This window comes from Genypterus blacodes, unplaced genomic scaffold (genome assembly GCF_046128005.1).
Source record: "Genypterus blacodes isolate CSIRO-AG114 ecotype Tasmania unplaced genomic scaffold, CSIRO-AGI_Gbla_v1 ptg000401l_1, whole genome shotgun sequence".
NCBI classification, from domain to species: Eukaryota; Metazoa; Chordata; class Actinopteri; order Ophidiiformes; family Ophidiidae; genus Genypterus; species Genypterus blacodes.
This window is the reverse complement of record NW_027467176.1, coordinates 101460-128004: the sequence shown is the minus strand read 5'-3', so window position 1 is coordinate 128004 and position 26545 is coordinate 101460. Positions and strand designations below refer to the sequence as shown.

Here is a 26545-nt window from a genome sequence, read left to right as displayed (position 1 = left end):
AATGAGATCATAGGAACATCCCAATCACCGTCATGACATCATGAATGATGTGAGTTAAGGGTGAGGACGGAGGCTCAGGGGGGTAGTTAGGTACTTCCTTCATCCCCTTGGATAAATGTTAACATCCTGTAGCTTACAAAACACATAATAGATAATGTAAAAGAAGCATATAAAGGGTTGGCATGAAGGTTCTGGCACATCCAGTTATTGATTTGTTCAACGCGCTTATTCAGTGCTCAAGTAGGACTGCGGTCATTTGAAAATGCTTTTGTGAAAATGTTTGCCGCCTGTGCAATAACGGAAGTTGTTGCAAGGCCCAGAATGGAACCTTGCTTAATGGATGGAAATGTCACTTCAACAAGGTAGTGTTACAATACTCACTTCAACCACCAGGGGTCGCTGGCTGCACTTTCAAAGAATGCCGTGAAGACTTCTTTGTAAAACGGACTGAGAAAAACCCACAAATTAGGAGTAGGGTTAAATTTAAAGAGCTTTAAACCGCCATTTGATCCAAAAAAGCAATGACAAGGTTTTAAATAAGTGCTGTGGTGAGTGACAGGAGAGAAGTGCCTCATGTGGCGTGACCATACCTTTAGCCTTCGGTAGAAAGGAAATGCATTACCAATTACATTTCTCTAGTTAGAACTACAGCCGTTTGAAACCTCTATGTTGACCTACGACACAGTAATGTTCCTTATGATGATAATACAGAATACAAACATACAACTCCAGCGTATAGAAAAAAATTTATTTTCCTCATTCACAAAATAAAATAAGGGATACATCAGATAAGATCCCACCTGCACCACAGTTGAGCAAAAGAAAAACAGATCGGTACTACATCAACTTCAACTGCTTGCCTTGATATCCGACTGAAAGAAAATTTCTAAACACATTTATCCACATTCTTCCCTAAGGTATGCACAGAGCTCTGACCCTCTTTCAACCCAATCCTGTTTCTTTACATTTGACATTATCAAATTGTCTGTTACAAAACAATGAAAACAAAATTCTTTAAATAAAAAGAATAAAGAAACAAACTTTTAAAGTCAAAAAAAACATTTGTGCACCAGGGCACAAAAAATAAGAAAATTAAATTGAAATAAAAACAAAAGAAATTCAAAAAAATAAATAAACCAAAACATGAGTATCAAAAACAAAAAGTTCAATAAAAATCTCAAAATTGTGGAAAACCTGGTGTACTTAGATTAGTGTGTCACTGTGTTGTGAAGGGCGTCGCCTTGGCTTGTTAATCATTCTTTGCAGCCAAAAACCATCACCACTTTGAATTTCAGTGATGAATGGCTCCCAGCTGCTTCTCCACACATCTGTCGAGCTTGTGAACCTAGCGGCCCTTGATCACAACGCTTGCTTACAAGTTAACCAACCCCGGAGTGCGCCGGTTCCACAAAAGTGGTTATGGATATACAACACTACTGCATCGTAAATACACTGGTGTTAAAAATCTGTCTGGTGTAGAAAGATTAATGATAGTTCCAGAAATTCAAGGACAGCCGTTATCTGCAAACAGATTTTTTTTGAGGGGGCAGGGGAGCTAAAACATAGAAATTTAGGGTTTTCACGTAACCAAGGGTTCAGGAGCTTTAAGCAACCCAAGTCTGTCTGATGATCAAACTGATGATGTAACTGGTAAGCAAACGTCGATACTCCAAGTGGCCACATTAACCCAGGCATGGCTACAACTACGCCTGAGACATTACATTAGGGTAGAGGAGCTGGTGCAAAATTACATCTAAGCAGCACTCGCATACACTCCTTTACAGTAAAACACAAACAGGCAACCACCCACACGCACTTACATTACAACAGTCCACTATGGACAAAGACGAAACAAAGCTGGATGCAGACCACCACTCGCTCAGAGAAGCTAACCAGTGTCAGGGGGAGAACTATCAGGACACGGAGTCGGTGTATTCCCAGGGATATCCTACACAGTATCGACGGGTGAATATATGGCAAGTTGCAACAACAGTCACTAGTCTGAGCAGAAGCTGGAAAAGTACCTTATTAGTCCAGCAGTGAGTTGCATTGCCATTGGCAAAGCTCTTGTAAGACAGATCCTCCAAAACGGATCTACTGAATGATGCTCTGGATAGTCTACAAAAGAACCAAAACCCACCGGTGAGAAGCATGCGATTTTCATGAGCACTGAGAGAAAGACGACAACTTTTGTTTGATGACAAACGGTCGTAACTGAAGCTCACAAAAGCTCTCATGGAAAAGATGGAACACACAAACATTAGCAGGTACACTGGGACAAGGACCCAAAATATTGCATATAAGAAATCTCTCCACTTAAATCCTATTTGGTTCTTTTTAGGAGGAGCTACATTATAAATCTAACCTTATGTAAAGAGGCCTCAAGTCTTACCTATTCTTTACCATTGCTTAACAATATCATCATTACGCTTACTTTAGCAAGCCATTAAACAGTTCTAAAATCGCTTACCAAAAATCTATCAAGATCAGTATAATATTACTGTACGTCTTACACGTGAAATTCTAAATTTCTTACAAGAAAAAGTGCATTTATATCAGTAAGAACCAATTCATTTAACTTAGGCTCTTCGTGACGCCTTATCACTCTCCAAGTCCATTTTGTAAATACTCTAAAAACAAGCAGCAGCTCATGGATTCTCCGCCGCTCATTTGTACTCATTTGGCAACGAGTGATTCTGCCTGATATAAACCCAACCCTGCACTAACCTACCTATAGTGGATCTTCACACCACCTCCGTTGAACTACAGGGACGAGCATGATCGATCGCGACGTGTACGAGTGTGTGGATGGGAAGACGAAAGAATCGAGTGCGTGACCCCCGGCCTCCTGCTGCGGTCGGTAAATGTGAGAAATCAACTTGCAAAGTAGCGACGACGGACATTCGAGCGAAAACATGCATCGCTTAGCGAGAGGCGGTCCTATGCCATGCAACAACTCTCCAAATCCTTTATCTCGGTGCGTTTGATGACGTATAGGTAATTCAGCATTAGAAGGTTATGATCTTTGTGGAAGTAAATAGTCGGTGCTCTGGTAGCTAAACCTTTAAAGGACCGCATGACGTCCTCTATTATTTCCCCCTCAAGGTGGGCAGGGGGGGCACTATTTAAGAGGAAGTCGGCAACCAAGGGAAGAGGTAAATAAAATGTTGCTAAATGTACACGTTAAAGACAATAAGACCCATGGATGTGCACAAACGATTTATGCTGTTTTGCCGTAAAAGGTGCAAATATCTTGTGGACATTTCCTGCATTGTTACATCGTAAAAGCTTCTATTTGTTTAGCCTCTGGCTGGTAATAATAAAGCCACACCTCCTCGTTTGAACACATCTACATATGTGTGTGAGTCTACTTATGTGCACTGTGATATTTGGAGCTGTGGCACCCTATGCTGGTTGAGATAATTCCTTTCTATGTACCAACCCCACCCACTCCCTCTCCCCTCCCTGACATCTTCTTAACAAAATAATCAAACGAGGAGGGAAGGGGAGGTCGGAGCCGCACCCCCCCCGTCTGCCCTCACCTGCCTACGATCCCTGCGGTGCTGACGGCAAAAGTCACTTTTGAGCGTGTTGGATTTTGTGAGGTGCTCAATCCAAGAGGTATACAATTATCCCCAGTTTACCCTCCCACACCCACCACCCTCCTCCCACCCTCCCTCACAGAGACACACAGGGCGCGGGGGGAATGGGGGGGGACCATCCGCCGGGTAGAATGTCAAGGCCAGTCGCATCCCTCCAGCTCCTCTTTGTCCCCCCAATCTGGGCAGTGCAATTACACGTGGATGAGTTTCCCTGTAACCCTCCCCTACAAATACCTGGGAAAGAAGGAGAAAACAGAACAGAACCGAAACATCACATTCAATTCACAGCTGATGGAGGGGGGTGGGGGAGGGGTGGGGGGGGCAGAACTGGTCTGCAGACAGGATCTGGATCAGGTTTATTATAGGAACAAAGTGTATCATTGTGTGTCAATGAGCTGGGTGTGTCATCATTTCCAGGTGGGAGTGGCGGCTCGCAATTGTTGGGAGACGTGCGGGAACCTACCTAACAAGTCGGTGTCCCCAAGAGACCAAGAGAAGGTTGGACTAGACACCGTAACAGGCTGACAGGCGCTCCTTCAACAGAGGGGGGAACTGCTCCGAGAACTGCTGCCAGTTCTCCTCCCCTACCTGATCCTTGAAGCCATGCAGGATCTTAAAAGAAAACAAAATCTGCACATGAATACTTGAAACTATTGTGTGTAAAACATATTTACTGCATATTCAAATGAACTTGTTTTGTCTTTGGGGGATGGCGGCTTTCCCTGCCCAATCAAACCGCTCTGCCACACATCTCAGAGTCGAAAATCATCCACACGGTGTATCCGGATTTCGAATGTCTGATAAATGATCATCACAGAGTGTGGATGGCCGGCACAGACTTGTCACGGGGAGGGAACATTGCGAGTACAAAAGCTAGCTGTCAGAACTGAGCCCGAGCCATTCTCCTCTACAGTAAATAAACACGTAGGATTTCTGTTCAGTCGAAATCAAAAACATTCTGGGAGCGGCGATGAAGAAGTGCTCACCTTATAAAACATTTCTCTGAGGTCATCTTTGGGGTTGACCCATGACGCCACCGCATCACAAAAGAAAATAAAGTCCTGGACAGAGAAGGGAGGTCATTAGATAATACTCAGAGATTTATGTTAATGTGGGGGAAAAAAAAAAAACATCTGATAACGGTCATTGTCAACTGCTCACCTGCACCACTCCTCCAGGGTTTACGCCGATCATAACGCAGATTCCCCGGAACGCCGAGTCCTTCTCTTCATTATCTCGGATATTCCTCAACGATGTGCACCTGGGAAAAGGGCGCGAGTGGCAGAGATTTGAGGGTGCTGCAGGACCTTAGTTAGTCTAGTGTAGCATCCACGAGCCAATGTACTCACCATGGTCTTATGAAATGTTGCAACTGTGGTGCCACCTCCTGAGGACAGACGTAACCCAGTCTGCCAATCGTAATGGCTGCGCACACACACACACACGGGGAGACAAAGTATTGACTTAAATATATTAAAACTACCAAAGAGTAGGATGTATGAATTACAAGCATCTTTAAAAGCAAAATGTTCTTCCAGGCTTTTGAGCTTCAAATAAAAATAAAATATTTGCAATATCCAGAGAAAAAGAAATACATCAACAAAACTAAGCTGAGGTGTAGTACTGGTCCACATGTAAACCATGATACCGTAAGCAGAGAGGAGGACAGAGAGCTGGATCAGAAACTGAATATGGGAACAGAAAGTATCATTGCTTTTCAATGAGCTGGGTGTTTCATCATTTCCAGGCGGATCATGGATTTCCGTATCAATGGCGTATATATGTGGGGAACTGAGAGAGGAAGGTTGAGCTGGACAACCTCTACAGAAACTGGACTCAGGGTTGGCTCCAGTCGCCGTCTCAGAGCCATGACAGATTAGGTGAAGGACATGGGGGAAGACCAGTTTCCTGTGCATACCTGTATTTTCCAGCAGGGTCTTGGGGGTGTTGGGTCGGTTGATTATCTCCACCAGATGTGGCAGAACCATTCCCACATACGGCTGCATCTCTGCACCTACACACACACACACACACAGCAGCAGGAGCAGACGCATTGAACAGTCAAACACTGCAAGTCAAGGGGAAAGTGCAGAAAAATGCCTGTTGGGTAACATGTCTGGATCAGAAATAATAGGAACAAAATGTATCATCGTGTGTCAATGAGCTGGGTGTGTCATCATATCCAGACGGCGAGGAGACATATTTTGAGTCAACCTCTGATAAATAAACAAGAAATTCATTGTCATTCACTCACCCATCTGCATGGAGATCTCTCCAATGGCCCAGGTGGCGTTGTTGCACACAGAGATGAACTCAGGGTTTAGGTTGTGCCCCAGGATGGGCATGAACTCAGCTGTGGACACACAGACACCTTCTTAACCAGAGCGACTGTAGAAACTATAGCCATCACAGCTGACAGGAGAGGAGAAGTGAGGTAACTCCATCCCCCTCGTGTCTGCCGGTGCTCAGATAAAGCAAACTCACCGATGCAGGGCTTCACATGGAGGAAGCAGGCCTTGGTTAGATCACCGAGCAGAGCGAAGGAACTTTGCCTCACCTCCGGCATGGTGTCCTGCAACACAAACAGACAACATTGTTAACCCTGATACCCTGGCTTTTTACATCCTCAAACTAGGCATGATTTCATCAATTAACACAAGGACTGGGCCTGGGCGCACCGTACCTGCATGCACTGAAACAGCAGGGTCATGATGTTGGAGCGGGCAACCAGCTGTTCCACGTGGCTCCCCAAACCCTCTGCCAGGCCGCTCAGGAGATCCAGGGCCACAATCATAAAGTCCTTGTCGGGGGCCTCGTACTGGTCCGGCTGCTGGTTGTACATCTGCAATCAGTCAGGACAGGTATGTTTATTTAAAAAAAAACAATGGGGTCAGGACAAAACACACGCATGCGAAAACACAGCGGTGTGATATCCTCACCATAGCCTGGGCTAGTGTTTTCTGGACGAGGGTGACGCAGCGCTGGTAAACGGGCTCACAGTAAGGCAGGAATCCACTCTGCAGGGCCGTGGCTACTGACGACAGACACTGAGGGAGAAACAGAGACCAGACTGTTAGAAGAGACAACTTTGAGCAATCGGACTTAAGATGCAGATTCTAGTCCACTCCACAATCTGTCAGGCTGCTGCTTTACGAGACCTTTCTCTTTTAGTGAAAACCTTTAATCACAGATTTAAAATGGATTCAAGAATGTTATATAGCGGTGCAGATGGTTCAGACGAGCCTCTGTGGGTTAATCTAAGTGCCATGTACTTCACTATTAGTGTTTTAAGGAAAATGCTTTGTGCCCGATGTGATTTATCACTGTGTATGCGTGCGTGCGCGCGAGCGTGTGTGTCGAGTATCAACACCCCTCACCTCCAGCAGTGGGAAGAGATCTTTGTCCTCATCTTTCAGTTCGTTCCACTTGGCAATGAGAGGGGGCATCAACTTCTGGATGTACTCCTGGTAAAAAACTGAATGTTACACACAGCAGGTTTCTCTCATATTTTTCTGCAGCCCAATGATGTCGCCTAAACAGGGTAAATAAAGGCATGCATGTGTCCTGATATCCTTTGTTTCTATTAAATCACTTACAGGCTGATTAAGATGGTGACCCACGGAGTCTGCCAGAGTTCCTATGGCGTCGTACAGGATGAGCAGGTTCTTGTGCTGGTACTTCCCAAATGCAAAGACCAGCGTGTCCAGGATGAAGCTCAGGTAGGGAACCAGCTCAGTGCACGCCTCTTCCTCCAGAGTGGCAAACGCACTGATGGGAGCAGGAGAGAATTATTTAAAAAGGTATTAAAAATCAAGGTCTATATTTCTAACAGAAAAGGAAGGAAATCCAGTTGAGATGTGGATCAGACAAATTAATTAGGAACAAAAGCTATCATGGTTATTCAATGAGCTGGGTGTATCATCATATCCACATGAAAGGCAAATGGGGGACAGGGAGAAGCGGCTCACCTGCAGGCCGCTTCCTGCACCCTCTTGTTGCCATCCAGGATGCGTTTGAGGAGCTCCGTCATGAGGGGCTTGAGGTAGGAGTCCGGGGGCTGGGAGACCACCCAGTGTGCATAGCGACTCAGGGTCCAGCAGGCGATTGAGCGTACCAAGGCCTTCTTGTCGCACAGACACTGGATAAGGTGCGGGATGAGCTCCGGCAGGTACTGCACCATGCCCTGCATACAGCCTGGACCACGAGGGGACATGCAAGGAAGGAGGAGACACAAGCACACAGTTGGTCTCCAGAGTGTGGGTTTGATTGTTAACGGCAGGGTTCGTGTTACTTAGCGGCACATCTGGATCAGAAGTTTAGGAACAAAATGTATCATCGTAAATCAATGAGCTGGGTGTTTCATCATGTCCAGATGAGAAAGGTGCTATGTGCTGCTGACAAACAAAACATTCTTTGTGCAGTTTTGGTACCAAAATCCAAACACGTGGACACAGAAGAGGTCACTGTGTCGCTGATGAAGCTAAGGCGATATTTTTTTTGAGGTGGGGAAGTAGCTTTGGTAAGATTCTGATATTCAAGCTGTAGTACAACTCTATGTTGTAATACAGCTTCCTTACACAACATTAATATTGCAACATTGCACCACAAGCTGATGGCAATATTTCCCCTCTACCAAAAACCCATGGATCTGTTACAACACACCCGTAGTTTCTGTGAGAGCTCTGGTCACGTCTTACCTTCAGCAATGGCTCCCAGCACCAGGATACCCGATTCCTTGATGACCCAATCGGGGTGGAAAAGCAAGCCCTTGAGCAGCGGCAGGAGGTGGGGCAGCAGGTCCTCACGGAACACATTAGCAAGCACATCCAGCGCTGCAGCGGAACACTTTCCTGCATCAAAGAGAGCACAGTCACAATCGTGTGTGTGTGTGCAAAAAATACCTCCAAAGCACTTCACCTCCCGTCTGTCTAACAAGCACATTAACTCACGCAAGTTCCAGTCTGACAGTGTGTCGTCGTCATCATCGTCGTCGTCATCGATGTCCTCGTCGTCCCCGCCCTCCCCGCCTTCATGCTGTAAGGTGACGGTGCGTGACTTGTGGAAACGAGGCTTTATGTCTTGATCACTGTCGGGCACTTCCTCATCTTCCTCCTCCACATCTCCCTGGACAAACACACTTTGTTTCAGCCGTGCCGCCTTATGCATTGTGATGAAGGTGAAGAATTGGAGGCGGAAAACAGGAGAGCTCACCTTCAGTAATATGATGTCAATCTCCGAATACTTCATCCCGTTTACCAAGATAGGGATCAGTCTATATTGAGACAGGGGGGCAGAGGGAGGGGTTTGTGGTTAAGCGGCAGTCTGATCATCAAGGTGAGAGGAGTGGTGTGCCGATTGCATCACATGGGAGCAAAGTGAATTCAATGAGGCGACCCTTGTTCTACCCACACTGAGGGGACAACAATAGGGTGGCTTGCCATGTGACAACGAAATCATACACACAGGAACAGCATAAAGTGCCAATTTACCAGACACAAAGTACCCACCCACCCACCCACACTAGTTTATCACAATTCTTACAAAATGTTGACATTAGCGGATTTCTATTCCAATATAACTATCATGTTAAGCTTCCACACTACAAGGCAGGAGTATGAAAAGCAGGCTGCTCATGTATAGTGTAAGAGTATATCAATGTGGCACTTACTGCACCAGGTGTCCAGACAGCATTTCCTTACAGATAGGTTGCTCAGCCAGCGTCAGCCAGAACTCACAGGCCTCCAGCGCCACGTTCTCGTCGGGGTCCTGGGTCCGCTGGAGCATGTACTGCAGCGGAGAAACCACAACGTATGTCAGAAACAAAGTGGTTAGGTGCGAGCAGAGACCAAACGGGTGAGTGGAACGACAACAAATGTTTCTGGTCAGGCACCACCGCTCCGCTGTCTAACGGAGGCCTATGACATCTGGATCAGAAGTTTAGGAACAAAATGTATCATTGTGAATCAATGAGCTGGGTTTTTCATCACGTCCAGATGAGAACGGTGGTTCGTGGTGCTGACAGAAAACATTTGATCCATGGTGCAGTTTCTGTGCCAAACCCCAACATGTGAATGCAGAGGAGGATGCTGTGTAACTGATGAAGCTGAGTGGCTAAGCCCCGCCTCTCTTACCTGGATGATGCTGTGCATGTGGGGGATCAGGCGGTCGATGCGGACTTCCAGCAACATGACCAATGCTCGGCACACATTCTTCCTGACCTCCGAGTCCTCATCTGCTGCCAGCGCAAACAGACTCTGACAGAAAGGATTGGAGAAAATTACAGTTGGAACAAGAACGTGTGTAAGCAAAACCAAAAGCACTGTGAATGATGAAAGTCCCACTTATTTTTTTCAACCTGCTCACCTCTATGAAGGTGTCGATGTTGTCCATCAGGGCCTGGGCTCTGCCAATAATGAACTGGTTCACACAGGCTATGGCATGGGACCTAAAGGGGAAACGGGAAGTTGACCAAACCAGCAGAACAAGAAACGGATGAACTATGGGTTTTTTTATGAAAGAATACGAAGAGAAACACAGTGAGGCCTAAGACTCTGGATCAGACAGTATGAATACAAACACCTTCACTGACAGTCAGATGTTTATGATTATGCATCACGCCCAGGTGATAAGATCAGAAATCAGAGTCCCCCTCCCTCCAAGTACCTAATCTTGGGGCTGCAGTGCTTGAAGAACTGAATGAATTTGGGTATCATAATGTTGAGTGGTCTGTTCAGAGCGTCGCTATCCAGCAGCTCTGATGAGTCCTCGCAGATCTTCTGCAGTGCTCCAAATGAGCCCTGAGACACGAACACACACAGAGAGGCTGTCAAATCAAACGCAAACATACAGGGAGACAAAGGAGAGAATGGTGCTGCATCAGAAAATAACTTGAGGGCAAATGTAAACGTTTCAATTTTGACCCAAGGCACAAAACACCACAAGAGACCCCCAAAGCCTTGGCTGGAAAAATGGTCACTGCAGTCTCCTTTAGTTTACAGTTACAAGTGTTCTGTTAGCAAATCATTGTAATATGTGGCTAATGAAGAAAACGGAACACTTGGCAGAGCTTACAAGCTACAAGGAGAGTGAATGCTACCAATTACAACTTGACAAACATCTTCAAAGTTTGTCCTTCACCGCAAGGTCATGGGTAAGGAAACTTTACAGCTATGCTCTTAATGGCACACTGAACAAAGAAAGAGGGAAAGAAAGGTACGGGAAGGTTCAGACCTCACAGGTGTTGTAATCCTCAGAGTTCAGCAGGTTGCAGAGCTGGGGCAGCAGCTCGGGCCACATCTGCAGCTCTCCCTTGGAGACAATGGTTGTGATCAGGATGCCTGAAGACAAAGGAAACAGACATTAAACAAGGATTTCTTCATTTTCAATATGCCTTTGAGTTCAAGATGATTTCTCTTGCTTGTCAAGTTGAAACGATCTGGATCAGACAGTATGAATACAAACACCTTCATGGATACTAGGAGGGGGTCTTTATGCATCATTTCCAGAGGATCATGCAGGCTGCTGTAGTATATGGCCTCCACACACCAAGTAACATATCCACAAAACACAAACTCACCAATGGTGGCGCGGATAAGGGGAGAGGGGTCCCCGATGTTGTTGAGACATTCCTGCTTGATGAAGTCGGCCACAGTTGGGGGGAAGTTCTGGTAATGTGCCTTGACATTGTTCTTCAGGATCAGACCACTCAGAGAGCGAGTCGGCTCATCTGAACAAGTGACAGACGAGAAGAGAAGAACAGATTGAAGACAGACACTGGCAATCGTCAAATGATGTAATCAGGTTGTATTCTCGACATGATCATTGAGAAATTATGAGTATGTCATGTTTAGATGAGACGGAGAGGACATAAGAACATACAGCAGACACTCACCTTCAGTTTTCAGTCGTGTGAGGACAAAAATTAGATAATTGTTGAAGTCGGGGAACTGGTTGAGTTGTTCGAGTTTCTAGCACTAAGGTTAAGGGCCATTTCACACTGAGCATTGGAAGTAAAACATACGAGGTCAACGCCTAAACATGCTAGTATTTGGCAGTTGACTTAAATGATAGCGTCATCATTATGGATTGTGCTTAAATAATTCTACAAACAGTAAATATGGTGGAGTCAACAATTTTTTGACATTGAAAGTATTAAAAACTCAATGGGATGGGTAATTCAGGTTTAATGATACACAGTATAGCCTGGAGTTACATTATAATAGGATACTTGTTGGACAGCTCGCTGTGTGGCTGTGTTGGGCGACTGCGAGTCCTTGAGAAGTTGGAGGACCTGCTGAAGTCCTTGCTCATCTGGCTGCCACTCCATCCTGAGAAAGACATGCGTACAGATTTCACACATTACAAGTCGTACACTCCATGTCCAATGTCTTCTTAGAACATACATCTGAACGTGTACGCATATGGGCCCTGGGTCAGCATTAGTGCCATTCATTTTATTCAGATGTTTTTATTTTAATGCATCTCCCAAGGGTCACATATGCATAAGAATTTAGAGAGCCGCACAAGGGCGGTCCACAAACTGAGCTTGGCCATGTCAGTCATATTGGCTTGTCCAGGCTTCCGACACATTACAACAGCTGCAGTTAAGTCTTCTACCACTGGGCTCACTGGGCCAGTGGTAGAGCCAATCTGAAGACAGCAACGGTTTAACACATTCTAATACAAGGGTTATTTAAAAGTTTCCAAACTGCCATCTCAACTAACAAATGAGTCGCCTGCGCCATTCCTGTCATTAGTATTATTATTATTAATACAGTTTGATTTAAATCAGTCACCTTGGTCTCTAACATTACATAAAATGGATGAAACAATGACAACCAATTAATTATTACAGCTTCTGTCTACAATATTGTTAATACCGTGCGATAGCAATCAATAAGTCCTTGATAGCTTGGATTGAATAAACACTTTGATTTGTATATAATCTATATTTGATATTTTATAATTCAATGCTTTTTTTTTTTTTTTTTTTTTTTTCTTAAACAGGATTAGAACCCAGAAGACAAGTAGCCACTGCACCAACAAAGAACACCTGAGCAAATAGTTAAAACAGATATAAAATCCATCCACATAGGACCGAGGAGACTACAGGCAGGAAAGGGTGCACATGGTGCGGGGTCACGGTGGCCGGGGGAAGGAGATGAGTCAGCCTTACCTCAGCTTGAATGCTGAGGTAAAAAACAACACACGCACACACACACACAGGGATCGCCTAAAATTATAACTAGAAATCGGCTTGGAGGGCACAAACACGACGACATTGGACAACGCAGCCGGCTAATGTCTCCGTGACCCGGCTTAGTTGCTCTAATCCTCCCCGCCCCCACCCTGGTGACTACTCCCGAGGAAACGCCTGAAGTGTGTGGAAAATAACTTCACGATTTCAGTTAGGGCATGAGCATATTTGTGAATTATACCAAATAGCGCTAGGGGGCTCTGAATAAAGCTGAGTGGAAGCGTCGAGATCAGTCGCGGCTCCGAATGGAATGTTAGCTCTCGAACCGGGACGGAATTACGCGGTTCTAACGCCACCCACCCGTTAATGTGGCTAATATTAGTCTGGCTCGACTTTACTGACTTTTTTTCTTTTTTCTTTTACCGAAACACAGAATCTAGCTAGATGTTTCGTCTTTTTCTTGGTTGAGTCTTGTGCGCACCGACATAGTTGACCGAACACAGCCACAGTTGCCCTTTTAGCTCAGGCCTGCTCGGTGGAGCAACTCAAAGCTCGCTCACAATCTGCCCGACACGAAAATAGTCGAAAAGCAACGCGAACTGTCCCAAAATAACTGAGCGACAATAAGTAACTTTTAAATAATGAGCTTATTTATTAGCCTCAGTAAGTAAAACCGCTCAAACGTTATCGCCAGACGCTCAAACTGGTATAATCGCCGAACACGTTTTGCTAGCTAGCGTTAGCTATTAAGCCGAATGAGCACAGGCAATCGCTGACAGTGCTAATGCTACCTGCTAGCGCGACGTAGCGGATACCTGCACGAATACTCTATTGGTAAGAAATTCCTGGATAAAGCGGTGCGATCTAAGTAAGCTGCGTTTAACGTGTATTGTCCAATCGTTGTAACTGTAAAAAAAAATACGTACAATATGAAGTTGAAGGTTAAGGATCAGTAGTGTGGTTTCTGGGCCGCTCTTCTCGTGCTTCCTAGCGGGTCCTCTCTTGTTCAAATGAACACGCTGACTGAAATTGACCTATGGTGGCTTCCGTTCACTACATGTAGAGGTAACAACGCGAGATTTTAAAGGATTCCGTATCGCCGATTAATCAATCGGTACTTATTGACATATCTGGTTAAACTGCTACTCTTTATTTATATATTAACACATTTTGTGACTTTTACCGTGGCTAGAATAAGAAGCTGGATACCGAGGTGCAGATTGAATGGTTGGCGTACATCTGACTGGAAGACAAAATCCCGTTCATACACGCAGACATTAAGCCACACATCGATAGACATGAAGTATCAGTCATTTTCCCTCCGTCCTCTGGAGGTCAGTAAGTCACCTACAACATTTACACTGGTTTAAGAAAATAGATTTGATTAATTGACGACGCAAATAAAAAGGAACGTCTTTGACCTTGGAAATTGTCATTTATTTGTTTATCGATCAAAACTTTACATTATTAGCTCTGTAGTCCTTATATACATTTATCGTTTTGAAATGATGCTACTGCCAACAATTACAGTACAATTTGACTTCCTTGACACATTAACAAAACACTTTATTTTATTTTATATTATTTTATAAAAATGTATAAAATATATGATTATTTAATGCACCAATGAGCATAAAAAATATAGTTTTTTCAAGGTGGACTTACATGATTAACAGTGTAAACATCATCAAACCTCCAGTACTTCCAAGGCAGTGGGCATGAAGTGCTTTTCGTAACCTGACATTAACTGTTCTTCTTCCGACAAACTTGAACTATCCTCCTCCATCTCCCCCTTCTCCTCCTCTCTGTCCTGTTCCTCATCAGAGTCGATCATTTTGTTATAGTCCTGTCTTCCAAGTCTGCGCTCTGTCCCATCCCTGTCCAGCTCTCTGATAGCATGGTCCATGTGATTTTTCTGTTTGTCTGTCTGTGAGCTGTCATCTCCTACGCCCTGCTCAGTCAGACATGACTCTAAAGCATGAGGCAGCATTTCCACCACCTCCAGCTGAGAGATCTTGTGAAGGGACTCAGGGGCGGGAACACAGATCCAAGCCAAGGAGTCACTGAACTACAGGGAGATTGAGAAAATTGAAGGACTTATTAATAATAATTAGTTTTGCAGAGTAACCCCCCACACCCACTGCTATTCGTCTTGCCTAGATTAGTTAGCACAAGGTTGTGAAATGTTCGGGGTCAACATTCGGTGATCTGTTTACTGTGAGATTAGTTGCTCACCTGGTGCGTCATCTGTTTGAAAATGTTGCTGTTTCTGGGATCTGGTACTCTATCATTCCAGCACGGAAGGAACCATGGAAGTTGTTTGTTTTCTCTACTATAGCAGGGTAAAATAATCATTTGTGCATTTTAGACTTTAATGACAACATAAGTCAAGTCATAAAGACTGGTGAGAGTTTAAATGTAGCATATTTCGATCCTAACTTCACCAGAAAGTAGCACAAAATTAGTTTAGGAAAAGAGAGAAATCTTACCTGGCTACATACCATATTCCGATTCCGATTCCAATTACCATTAACACAATAGATGTTACAATCACCAATGGCATTTTGCTTGAATTGTTCCCTGATGTGGATGGGAGGGAGAAATTTATGTTACCATCTCAACATTAGGTCCAAACAAATCATTCACCATTAACTCACCCTCATCATAAACTTGCTTAAACGTCATTGACAACCTTATCATGAATTCCTTACACTCAGATAAGTTAAGATGTAATAACTAAATTAACCTTCCTCCTCCTTTGTTTTGAACGTCTTGGTGGTTTTGGCTCCAAACCCGGCCAGAGTCACAGCCCTCAGCCACACTAAGTACTGCTGACCTGGACTTAGATGCTGCAGCTGAAAAGTCATTTTTTCATGCTTTGGGGATGCACTCACATTGTAGACTAGGAGAGGCAAAAAGCGATTGAAGAGCACAGAGATTAGGACATGTTAATATATCTTGTAGTGTCAAACAACGCTCACCACACATAACTAAACCTCAAAAATGTTCTGCCTGAAAGCATGACTACATTAAGAGATATGTATGTTTTCCAGTATTGCTCTCTGCTTTTATTTATTCATGTTTATTTCTTTGATTAACTTGATTCCTAGTGTCCACTATTTCACACATAAATATTCTTCTTAATTCTTAATTAAATATGACAAATAAATCACATACTAAATATATTTGCAAGCCCTTGTGAGTGTTGTGATGACAACATTTATCCAATTCTAGAATTTGGTAATAAACAATATGAAGATGATGATAGACTGATTTTCCATTTAAAGTTTTTCTTTAAAAATATGTGCAGCGGATATTTATTATTACCATTTTGGCTATCTGCTCCTACTTGGTAGCACAGGATCTCCCCCTTCTGCTCCAGCAGGGGAACAGGCTGCCATGACAGGGTGACATGAGTTCTTTCGATGGAATTCACCTCAAATGACGGCACTATGGAGGGAACTGGAAAGAGCAGAGAGGGAAAAATGAGCTAAAGGCAGAAATAATACAGCTTTTTCCTGAGCAAAATGTCTCTATGGAGAAACACATACTTCCTTGAAGAGAATATCCAATGACAGATGAGATGCGATTGCATTGACTGCTGTGTAACACTGCAAACAGGGACACTTGATAGGCTGTGTAGTTCTCAAAAGAACCTAAGGATGGAGACATAAGACTATAATGAACATTCACATTCTACTACCAGATCAAACCCAAAGGCTCCATTTCACGCCTGATATTAAAATGCTATTAAGTATTCAGATACATTATCAAGATAAACAAAAACATACCTTTGAGAATGGCTGTGTTTGTATTTTTGTTCACTCTGAGCCAACCAAATCCTTGGGCTGCATAGCTTCCTGCTTGCTTGTACTGCACCACATATTCTTTCAACAGTTGGGCTGGCAGATCCCACGACACGTTCATGTGGTCTTTGTTCATTTTGAGGTAAATACCTTGCTCACTATTACCTTAAAAGAGACAAGTAACCAATTTATCTGATACTGAGCTTATGTGCTAATACATTATCATAGCAACCTTATTCACTCACTCTATTATGTAACTGAACATGTTAGTTTAATAGCCTAAAATACTTAATTGAAGACATGGGAAACATCCCAGCATAGGTTCTATCATTTTAACGCATATTCGATTAAAGGTTTTTGATAATCAATACCTGCCGTTGGCATCGCTAGACCAGCAGGCAATGTAGCACCATGGGTACTGTAGGCTGATACATTCACTGATACATCGCTTAGAGAGGAGTTGAAGTGGCACCGCGTCTCCTCACACACCAGCTGGCTGCTTGGCTCGGCTATGGTCAAATTCACCAGCATTGCTGTGCCATCGCTGTAAGTCAGACTGACTTCATAGCCGAGAATGCGACCACAAGCTTGCGATTTGTCAAGAATCTAAATGGGATAAAGACACAGAGACACAGATAAAGACATCCTGATGCTTTCAGTATTACTCATGTTCAGCACTTCATTCCATTGTCAGAGAACAATGCTGCTTACCTTCCATGTCAGGAAACAAGTGTGTTTGAGGCTTGTGGAGTATATCCCACAGTCCATCCAGACGTCCAACACCCCTGTAGGGGCTGATTAAGAGAGAAAGAAGAGACACCAACACATAATCACATTCATGTCCTCGTAAAACCAATGCAAGACACTAAAGGTTGAGTATTTACTTGGTATTGGTACTTGGTAATTCATGAGCTCAGCAAAATGTTATTGCCATTTTGGTTAGTGCAAATATGACTCTGTTGGGATAAGGCTTAACTTTTTAAACAGTGTCTTCAGTTGTTACAAATAAAAGGGAGGGCAACAAATATGAGGCCGTGTCAAATTCAACTGATTATTTTGCAAATACACAAAATGTCAACTCGGACTCCAAGGAATCTCCCCAGCACAGAGGACTTGCCTGCTTCTGCACTTTGTATCCTGTGAGTTTTGCTCCAGTCACTCTTCACGCCAATGTTACAGGCACATCGAACCTGAAATTCATAGACGGTGTAGGGCTCTGGACTTTCTAATGTATAGCTGCCATAGAATCCATCCTCTGCCTGTGGAATAGAAATGATACAAAGTTATTACGCAATAGAATATTAGATATTTTTAGGTCACAGTAATTCCTTTATTCATATGTGAAGTGTAGGGCAGTTAAATGGATAGATCCTGATACAGAGTTGATCCCCAGTGCTATTTACATAGCTGATTCAGAAGAGTCACAGAAGGGTGTCAGTTGAAAGTGTGAAAACAAACAGTCACGGCCTGATGCTGCTCAGGTTTAAAAAAGGAAGCTTATTATTTATTTAGGGCCTGGTATGGAAATCACAAAAATGTTTAAATGTGACTCCATGGGGACTGTGATGTAGTGTTGCCGATGACCAAACTACTGTAAGAACATACATTCTGCCCCAGAAGAAACTCTGAACATAATGCACCCCAGAACAGAATGGAGGAAGGAGAGAAGTGATCATCTTCCTGTTTTCAGGGTTAAAATAAACAGAAAGTTGAACTGACAATTAAATGTGGTGCATTGCCTGAGGATCTCACTCTAATAAGCTTAGATGCAGGTTTGTAGTATGAATGGACATAAAGATAACAACCATTTGGATCTCGTCATTGTGACTCATCATTCTCACAGTCTCCAAATGCTGACTTTTATCTACAGACATCTGTGGATAGAGGTACTATTTCACTACACTTTTACTCCAATGTGACAAGAAGTGGCTGACAAATTCTAAAATAAAGAAACCTCTGGCCAGTGTTGACCCTCGGTCCGGTGTCGCACATCACATTTTCCTTCAGACAAAAAAAGATCTTGACAAGAGGTCTGCCAGGAAATTGCCAAGGACTCCAGACTATCATCTGTTTTCACAATGGGAACGGAAGGTTTCCCTACAAGAAGAGAGAGAACACACAAGTTATTTGGAAAAAACTATAACTATAACAGGCAGTACTACAACAACTACTACTACTACTACTACTACTAATGATAATAAAAAAGAAAATATGTCATATTTGTATGTAGCAGTAGTAAAACTGTCGGAATATGCTGACTGTGTACGACAGAAGGAAACCGGATGCTCCATTCTTATCAACAGAAAAATGTCCCAGCACTCGTGGTCTAAAGTGGAAATGTTCCTACTTTTTCAGCTTACTGCTGCTTTTCCACTATGACTAACTGCATGTTGTTGTTCTTGGGTCAAAGATGGACTGGGAGAAACTAGTTGTGGGCGAGGACTTACTGTTGTTTGTACCATCAAAGAGTAACTCCTCAGACTGGGCAGTGCCATACTGGTTTACAGCCTTGACCCAAATATGAAGGTCACTGTGGCTTGTATAATGGTGACGAGGGATAGATGCGTGCCCTCTAGTCCCCGTAACATGTCCATCCCTAGGAGAGGAGAGGAGAGGAGAGGAGAGGAGAGGAGAGGAGAGGAGAGGAGGGGAGAGGAGAGGAGAGAAGTGGCAATACATTCCTGTCTATCAAATTCAAGGGCAGTAAAAACATCACCAAATGGATGTGTTTACTTGTTGTCGTCGTCCTTCCAGTACAGGGTGTATCGAGTTGGGATCCGAGTATCAGGACCTGGCTTCCAAGTACAATGGATCACATTCTCAACATAGCATTGAAGCGAGGACGGGCGAGCAGGAGCACCTGTTGAAGAATCAGAAGTGATAATCATATGAGGTTTTGCAACTTAAGCCCTAGCTACACCTTACATTAAAACCTGGCTTCGTTATCCAGATAAAATATCTAAATAATCTGGTCACATGCGAGGCGTAAACCCTCACAGAATGTAATGTAATCAGATCACCACCTGATCCAAACAAAATGGGCAGTAAGGCTCCCATTGTGATTGGATCGCTGCCCAGCAGCTCATAGGTACAGGTATAGCTGTAAACACCATGCAAACAGCAGGGACACATTCATTCACTAAATCTGCCCATGAGGTGTCAACGTCATGCTGATGCTGCTGGCTTGCGCTCATTAATTTACATAGGCAGGAGTCCTGGCTTGACTGGAATGGGGGCCTGTCACCGGATTTGTGATCAGTGCCATGTGATCGACGTATAAAAAGTGAAGGCTTGCTCTCGGATATCTGATCCCAATGCAGGCAGCATATCCAGATAACCGTGTTGATACAATGTGGACCTCTCAGTACCTAGATAATGCATTCAGATAGTGAGAATAGATGTTGGAGAATGTCTGAGTGACCAGACAGTTTGATGAACAAATCACAAGATGACATGGCATGAGGGGGTGGAGAAGGAGCTTTTGTTTATCATCTATGTCCACTATATTACCCAAACCATCAGAGCCAAAAACTGTTAGTTTTCCTATGTTCCCTTCAGGTAGGAAAATGTGCAGTGGTGCTGACATGCTGAGTAAATCTGCCAGGATACCATGAGTCACAATAATAACAATTCCAGGGGATCCAGACAACATCCTGGAGGAAAAGGAAAAGGAAAACCTTGTCCCAGTAACAAACTTAAGGAGAAGGTATATTAAAGAGTAATTAAACAGAGACAGCAATTTGGCAGTTTATGCCAAGAAAAAAGTGAGATGTGATATATATCCCAGACTTGTTCCCTTGTACCTGTGTAATGTATACATTCAGGACTACATGTGTACACCTCAAATGAATGTTTATTCATATCATTGGGGTTTTATAAACATAAATGTAGTTGGACATAGGTGACTGTGACTCTGACACAAAGAGGAAGATAGAAATTCTGAGAAGACAAGGTGGCAGACAAAAACAGAGTGCGATTGGCTCACATCAAACCGCATTCAGACACGCAAACACAAGGTGTTTTTCACAGCAGCACACTTTTTCTAGTAAACCTCCACACTCAGTAATGATGTATTCAATGCCTGCACAGTTTGTTTCGCTGAAGCACCTTGCCACAAACATTAACAGGAAACGACAGCTTTTATCATGCTGGCTTCATATAGCTGTACCCTTCCTTTGTCACCACTTCCTCTTTCTCGCTCTGTTAAATTAAATCTATGGGTCTGCACAGAAATCCTGTTATCCCAACGTGTTGGGGCCATCACTATGAAACTAACACAATTACGGAAGTGGTAAGAGAACTATCTGTCTAGTCCGTTATAGTTTTGAAAGCAGTTTTCTTCAACGCCCTCTTGGTGATGATGAGTCAAAGTGTAAGCACATGTGTTTGTATATGGTAGCTAACAAGCACAGCTTAACTGTATACTATATCACAAACCATAATCAATACAGTTAGTTAGGCCTGTGCTTTGATGTGCTTTGAAGTTTATTAACGAACCTGCAACAGCAAAACAGGTTGGCAGGTTGACCAGCAAAATGGACAAAAACAATCTTGTCCCAGGTGTGGCCATCACATCTGGACACTAGCCTCTAGTCTCTGTGGACAAACACACAGGGGGAACATAAGAAGCACCCACAGAAGTTATTTAATGTGTGATATATATTACATTACGATCATTTGGCAGACGCTTTTATCCAAAGCGACTTACTTTACATTACCACCCTTCGCAGAGGGGGGAGCAATTGAGGGTTGGGTGCCTTGCTCAGGGCACATCGGCTCGAACCGGCGACTCTCCGGTTCATTACATTATCATGCTACGCAGTCCTGATCCAGTAAGAGGATGCCAAGTCACCAGAGTAGTGGTATGATATAAATGTAATATATTATATGAATCAAAGTCAGAGAGCGAAAGAGAGAATAACATAAAAACAATAACCCACACGGTATTAAAGGTAGATTGCTGTGCATTCATGTGCGGTCAATGAAAAAAGTGAAAAATAGTCAAGTATTTATTTTACAACTAATGTTTGTAAATAGTGACATGGTATTTAAGGTGTTTATATGAAAGCACTGTTTATAAGCACGAGTAGCTCGCTAAGGCAACACTGCCTGAGCTAACGTGCTGTCAGAAAGGTTTTTTTTCCGATGTTAACACAATAAAATACAGTAGATGTCTACATAAATAACGATAACGACCCTTTATTTACCTCATTCAGAGAGGCGTTCAGGTGACCTTCCTTCATTCTACAGCTCTTTGCGTGATATTCTGAGAAAAGTTTGTGTTTAAGCATAAAGTTGTCTGGGGTCGCAATTCTGCTCGCAAGCTCCGCCCCCTAGTGGGAAATTCCACCAGCCCGCGCACGCGGGTACGCACGGACGCAGCATTAGATGACGTCACAGCGTAGCAAGTAACACAGTGAAGGCTCCGTTATTGATGGAGAATTGGTTCTCAACCTATTGTACTTTAAGCATCTCCTGACTTCATCCTGACACGTGACTACGGACATCAATGTAGAGCGGGGCTATTCAATTAGCGGCCCGGGGGCCACATCCGGCCCGCAGACCCCCTTTGACTGGCCCACCCCCCACTGACCCAACGTAAGCCGCAAAAACGCATTTAAATCATATTTGCTGTGAGAGTTTTTAAAATTCCCACCCTTCCTCTTGTACTTGAACGCACCACTCCCGGTATCGTAGCAACGCCAGCCCAGAATACTCTCTCCAAGTACGACAACCGCGAAAAGATGTCACTGACAGGTCAGAAACGTAAAATTGACAATGAAAATCGCCGTTTTAACCCTGCCTGGACTGATAAATACGTGTTTATTTTACCCCAAAGACTAAACTCTAAGCCACTGTGCTTGATTTGCAATGAAAGCCTGTCCGTATTAAAAGAATATAACATTCGGAGGCACCATGTTGAGAAACACCGAGCTTTTGGGACAGCATTACCTGAAGGGACAGAGGAGAGGGCGACTAAGGTGCAGACATTTACAGCACAAGAGAGGGCCACGGTCGCCTCACTGCGAGTGTCGTGGAATTTAGCAAAGAAAAAACGACCCTTCACTGATTCTGAGTCAGAGACTGCATGATTATGACTGCAATATTAGACGAGGTAATACATGACGATAAAATCAAAGCCAGTGTGACATCTGCAGTCAAAAGCGTGCCCCTATCAGACACCTCAAACATGCGCAGGGTGGGAATATTAGCCACAGATGTGTTTGAGGCTCTGCTGAGCGACCTGAAAAAAGTTGAAATCATGTCAATCGCAGTGGACGAGTCAACAGATCGGTGTGACACGGCACAGTTATGTGTGTATGTGCGCTTCTATGATGCGGGGCACCGGTGTTTTCGCGAGGAGCTGCTCTGCCTTCTGCCCCTCAAAGGTCACACTACAGGCGAGGTGTTCTTTGATGAAATCTCGGCTTTCTTTCAAGACAACGGGTTAGATATGACTCGGGTCTGTATGCTTGTGACTGATGGTGCTCCATCTATGACTGGGAAAGTGAGTGGACAGCTGTTGCTCCGAGGATGACAGCATTGCACTGTATTGTGCACCAGACCGTGCTGTGTGCGAAACTAAACGGACACTTCAAAAGTGTAATGGACAATGTTATGGCGACTGTAAACTTCATACGCGCAACCTCAAGCCTCCATCGCTTGTTTCGCCAGCTGCTGTCTGACATGTCCGCAGAACATGACGACTTACTTCTCCACAACGACATTAGATGGCTATCCAAAGGGAATTCGCTGGAGCGCTTCTGTGCGAGGAGATTAAAGTTTTCCTTCATGACAGCAAGCAAAAAAAAGCAGAGGCGCAACTAAACCGCATAATGGACACAGGCTTTATGGCAGACGTGTGTTTCCTCTCTGATTTGTTCAAACACTTAAATGAGTTAAACCTCGGACTACAGGGCAGAGAGAAAACCAGTTGGCCTTTAGTTCATTAAATGCACTTTTGCAAATACATCTAAAATGTTATAGAAGACTTTACTGTTGCACAAAGTTGTTCCAAAAAAAACAAAAATGTATTCAATTTACATTAAGGACCTTGTTAAAAATATTCTGGTCAAGGTTTTGACCAAATGTTAAAATTTGCACTTGAATTATTTTGCTCATCAATAAATGATGCAGTATAAAGCCTTTATTGTGAATTCCTTTATTTATTTTTATGATTTAGTTCAGGTGGTGGCATATTTAGAGGTAAATCTCGAGAAGTAATATATGTAGGGGTCTTCGGCCCAGTGGCATCTCAAAATTTTCAAATCTGGCCCAGAAGAAAAAGTAATTGAATAGGCCTGATGTAGAGAATCAAACCCAGTGGCACCCGATTCCAAATGTAGTAAATTATCACTTTGAAACAGTTTCATTATTTTCGAGTGATGGAAAAGACTCATCCCATGTGCCCACTGTTTATTTCCATTCAACCCGTTTTATACTCGTACGAGTTTCAGCACAGCCCACATGTTGCATGACTTTTGATTGTTGCAGAGATGGTTCAATATTTACATAAAGGAAACTCAATATTAGTTTGTGGACAGTGTTTGTGATTTCCTATGTTGTGTGACTATCAATAGCCCCATTTGAACAAACCAAGTTGACGTTTTGATGGTTACAAAACTACCATTGCACAAACTACAATTCTATCACTGCTGTCACCTACCAATGAGGCCGTGATGTTTTGTTTTGTTTCTCTGTAGGCAAATGAGGAACGATGGACTTCCAATTTGCGTCATCACTTTACAAGAAATACAAAGTCACAGTAGTTAAGTTCAATGTTTTATTTAGTGGTTGTAGTGTGTAGACGTATTCAGCAAAACTAAATATTTGCCTCTTCCATCACCAAGCACACAATTCAGTTTTAATGTAAACCATTGTTAGTTAAAATATGTTTCAAACAAGTTGAGAAAGATCAAACGACTTGGTTCGTAAACAACATTGTTCATTACAAAAGGTGGAATACAATTAAATGAAAATAACCGTACAAACAGGTTTAGAGGTGCAGCAGCTCTTTCCATGCATTCCACAGACCCTCAAAATTAGAACAACCTTTCAAACAGTAGATACAAACTCTTAATACATATTTGATTTACCAAAAAACACTGATAAAATGATTAAAAACATACATGGGGCAAACAGAAATAAGAGTGTTGTGAGTGACATTGGAGGAATTAACTATGAGTGTGGTCGTGTATGTGTACGAGCAGGTGTGTGCATATGTGGGCCATGCCTTCTTTGAGTGTATGTACGTGTATGTTTGCTTGTGTGTGAATTGAGATGGTGGAGGTTGATTCTCAGCAGAGAGAGCTGATTTCACTCTTGCTGCAGCCCCACTTGCAGCAGGCATTGGATAGACCAACCACTACATCACGGCCCTTTCGGTCAGCCTTGCGCAAGGCTTCCAGGATCTCGTCTGTGATGAAAGAACGGGACGGTCTGCTGAACACTCTCTCCCGGTCATCTGATGGCTCTCTGCTCCTTTGGAGTAGACTGTCCACCACAGAGTTCTCACTCCAGATCTCTGATGACTCTTCCTGACGGGAGCTGAATGGGTCATCTAAATGGTCTGCTGCAACAAAATAAGAAGATGCAGCAGCCTGTACTAAGTTCAATTTCAATGCATTTCCTATGTAGATAGTTCTCTCGCTTGGTACTTCCAACAAGAGTTGAAGTCATTGTTTTGCTCTCTACGTGTGTATCAAACTGATGCAAAGATGGAAAAGGCAAGTAAAAGCAGGAGAGTTTTTGAGAACAATAACCTCATGTAAAAATTTGGAGGGTGCATGAAGTCTTTCCTCTTTTGATAGTTGATTGTTGAATGTACACCATGCCACATTTTAAATTATCTTGGCACAGGGATAACACAGAGAAAAACAAATCACAAATATTCCAATATGTACATTCATTTAAATGTGTAGTTTCTTCAGCCTCCATCAAAATTATGAAGAAATGAAATAGGAAATTTATGAAACTGAAAATGTGATAATTGAAAAAGGAAATTCACTAGCAGTTTCCTCTAAGGTTTAAAAAAATGCATAGCTCAATTTCTCTTGAATATGAGTTACGACTGTCAAAAAAAGGTAAGGTTATAAGTCAAGTTGTAGTGTCTTTAGACACTGCAATCTCACCTGCACTCTTTAGTGACCGTTTCCATCGTGATCCCCCGCATGTGAAGATGACTGCCCGGATAAACTCACGACCACAGAGCTTCACCCCGTACGCTGGGTCGTCCATGGCCTGAACCCCAACCACAAGCAGGCACACAGCCAGTCCCACAGCTTTCCACATAGTACCCAGGAAGATTATTTGTGAAGGTATTGCCAGAGATTCTTTGCTCTAAGCTCCACTTAGCTTTCTGGTTCTCTGTTCAAAAGATCTGTAACATTCTAGGTGACCCAGGCGTGGTTTATAAAGGGGTTTGGACACATGCATAGTGCGCAAGCCCTCCCCAACAGAAGAATAGATTGGAAAGAGAGATAGGGTCAAAGACCTTTATAGAGACAAAAAGAGAACCAAAGGTGGCATAATTAACCAATATGGCTGATGCCAGAGGCATCATTGTGTTTCAGCATATGAATCACATCTTTGATTTTGCTTGTGATTTTACCACATTCCTCAAAACTATAACATTGCTATATCCCACCTAAATTATATCTAAATAAAACAGCTATCATGGGTCATGCAGTGAGTGTGATGAGGAGCACAAATACAGAAATGTAACCTGCTGTTAAACCTGCTGATAGAGATCATTACAGAAAGCTCATTTTGCATCCTCCAATTAAAGATTACACATAACATTCATTAAGTTACATATGTATGTGTCTCCGTATTTCATTGCAACTTCATTGTCACTTCTTTCTCCTTGGAAAATGTTTACAAACCACAGGTAGTACAAAATGCATCATAAGAATGTTCCACACCTAAAGAAAGGCGGCTTT

General features: G+C 43.3%; 3 protein-coding genes across 8 annotated transcripts; all 3 read right to left on the bottom strand.

Moving 5' to 3' along the window:
- Nucleotides 1–731: 731 nt before the first annotated feature.
- LOC142989273 (transportin-2-like) lies at nucleotides 732–13833 on the bottom strand. 2 transcript variants are annotated; one of them, XM_076138733.1, is made up of 25 exons: nucleotides 13725–13833; nucleotides 11830–11929; nucleotides 11494–11569; nucleotides 11179–11328; nucleotides 10833–10939; nucleotides 10266–10399; nucleotides 9966–10047; nucleotides 9734–9856; nucleotides 9271–9389; nucleotides 8814–8874; nucleotides 8552–8726; nucleotides 8300–8452; nucleotides 7571–7796; nucleotides 7199–7370; nucleotides 6980–7066; nucleotides 6542–6649; nucleotides 6286–6444; nucleotides 6087–6174; nucleotides 5857–5955; nucleotides 5521–5616; nucleotides 4952–5027; nucleotides 4764–4863; nucleotides 4589–4663; nucleotides 4066–4214; nucleotides 732–3836 (listed from the first exon to the last, which is right to left on the bottom strand). In XM_076138733.1, the coding sequence occupies exons 2-24, from the start codon at nucleotides 11926–11928 to the stop codon at nucleotides 4107–4109; spliced, it is 2673 nt and encodes an 890-aa protein (XP_075994848.1). In that variant the 5' UTR covers nucleotide 11929; nucleotides 13725–13833; the 3' UTR covers nucleotides 732–3836; nucleotides 4066–4106. The 2 variants fall into 2 exon arrangements, with proteins under 2 accessions (XP_075994848.1, XP_075994849.1); XM_076138734.1 differs by having other exon boundaries at nucleotides 6286–6432.
- A 380-nt stretch (nucleotides 13834–14213) lies between these two features.
- On the bottom strand, nucleotides 14214–21927 carry il12rb2l (interleukin 12 receptor, beta 2a, like). Of its 5 annotated transcripts, XM_076138738.1 has the most exons (16): nucleotides 21812–21927; nucleotides 21313–21428; nucleotides 21102–21200; nucleotides 19338–19464; nucleotides 19052–19200; nucleotides 18559–18701; nucleotides 17722–17863; nucleotides 17316–17398; nucleotides 16976–17210; nucleotides 16590–16769; nucleotides 16350–16454; nucleotides 16126–16260; nucleotides 15545–15700; nucleotides 15288–15378; nucleotides 15034–15130; nucleotides 14214–14866 (listed from the first exon to the last, which is right to left on the bottom strand). In XM_076138738.1, exons 3-16 carry the CDS (start codon nucleotides 21172–21174, stop codon nucleotides 14486–14488), a joined length of 2097 nt encoding a protein of 698 aa, XP_075994853.1. In that variant the 5' UTR covers nucleotides 21175–21200; nucleotides 21313–21428; nucleotides 21812–21927; the 3' UTR covers nucleotides 14214–14485. The 5 variants fall into 5 exon arrangements, with proteins under 5 accessions (XP_075994853.1, XP_075994854.1, XP_075994852.1 ...); XM_076138739.1 differs by lacking the exon at nucleotides 21313–21428 and having other exon boundaries at nucleotides 19338–19460; nucleotides 21101–21200; XM_076138737.1 differs by lacking the exon at nucleotides 21313–21428.
- Nucleotides 21928–24873: 2946 nt separating this feature from the next.
- Nucleotides 24874–25895, bottom strand: rln3a (relaxin 3a). The gene is made up of 2 exons (XM_076138766.1): nucleotides 25736–25895; nucleotides 24874–25173 (listed from the first exon to the last, which is right to left on the bottom strand). Exons 1-2 carry the CDS (start codon nucleotides 25893–25895, stop codon nucleotides 24902–24904), a joined length of 432 nt encoding a protein of 143 aa, XP_075994881.1. The 3' UTR covers nucleotides 24874–24901.
- Between the last annotated feature and the right edge of the window lie 650 nt (nucleotides 25896–26545).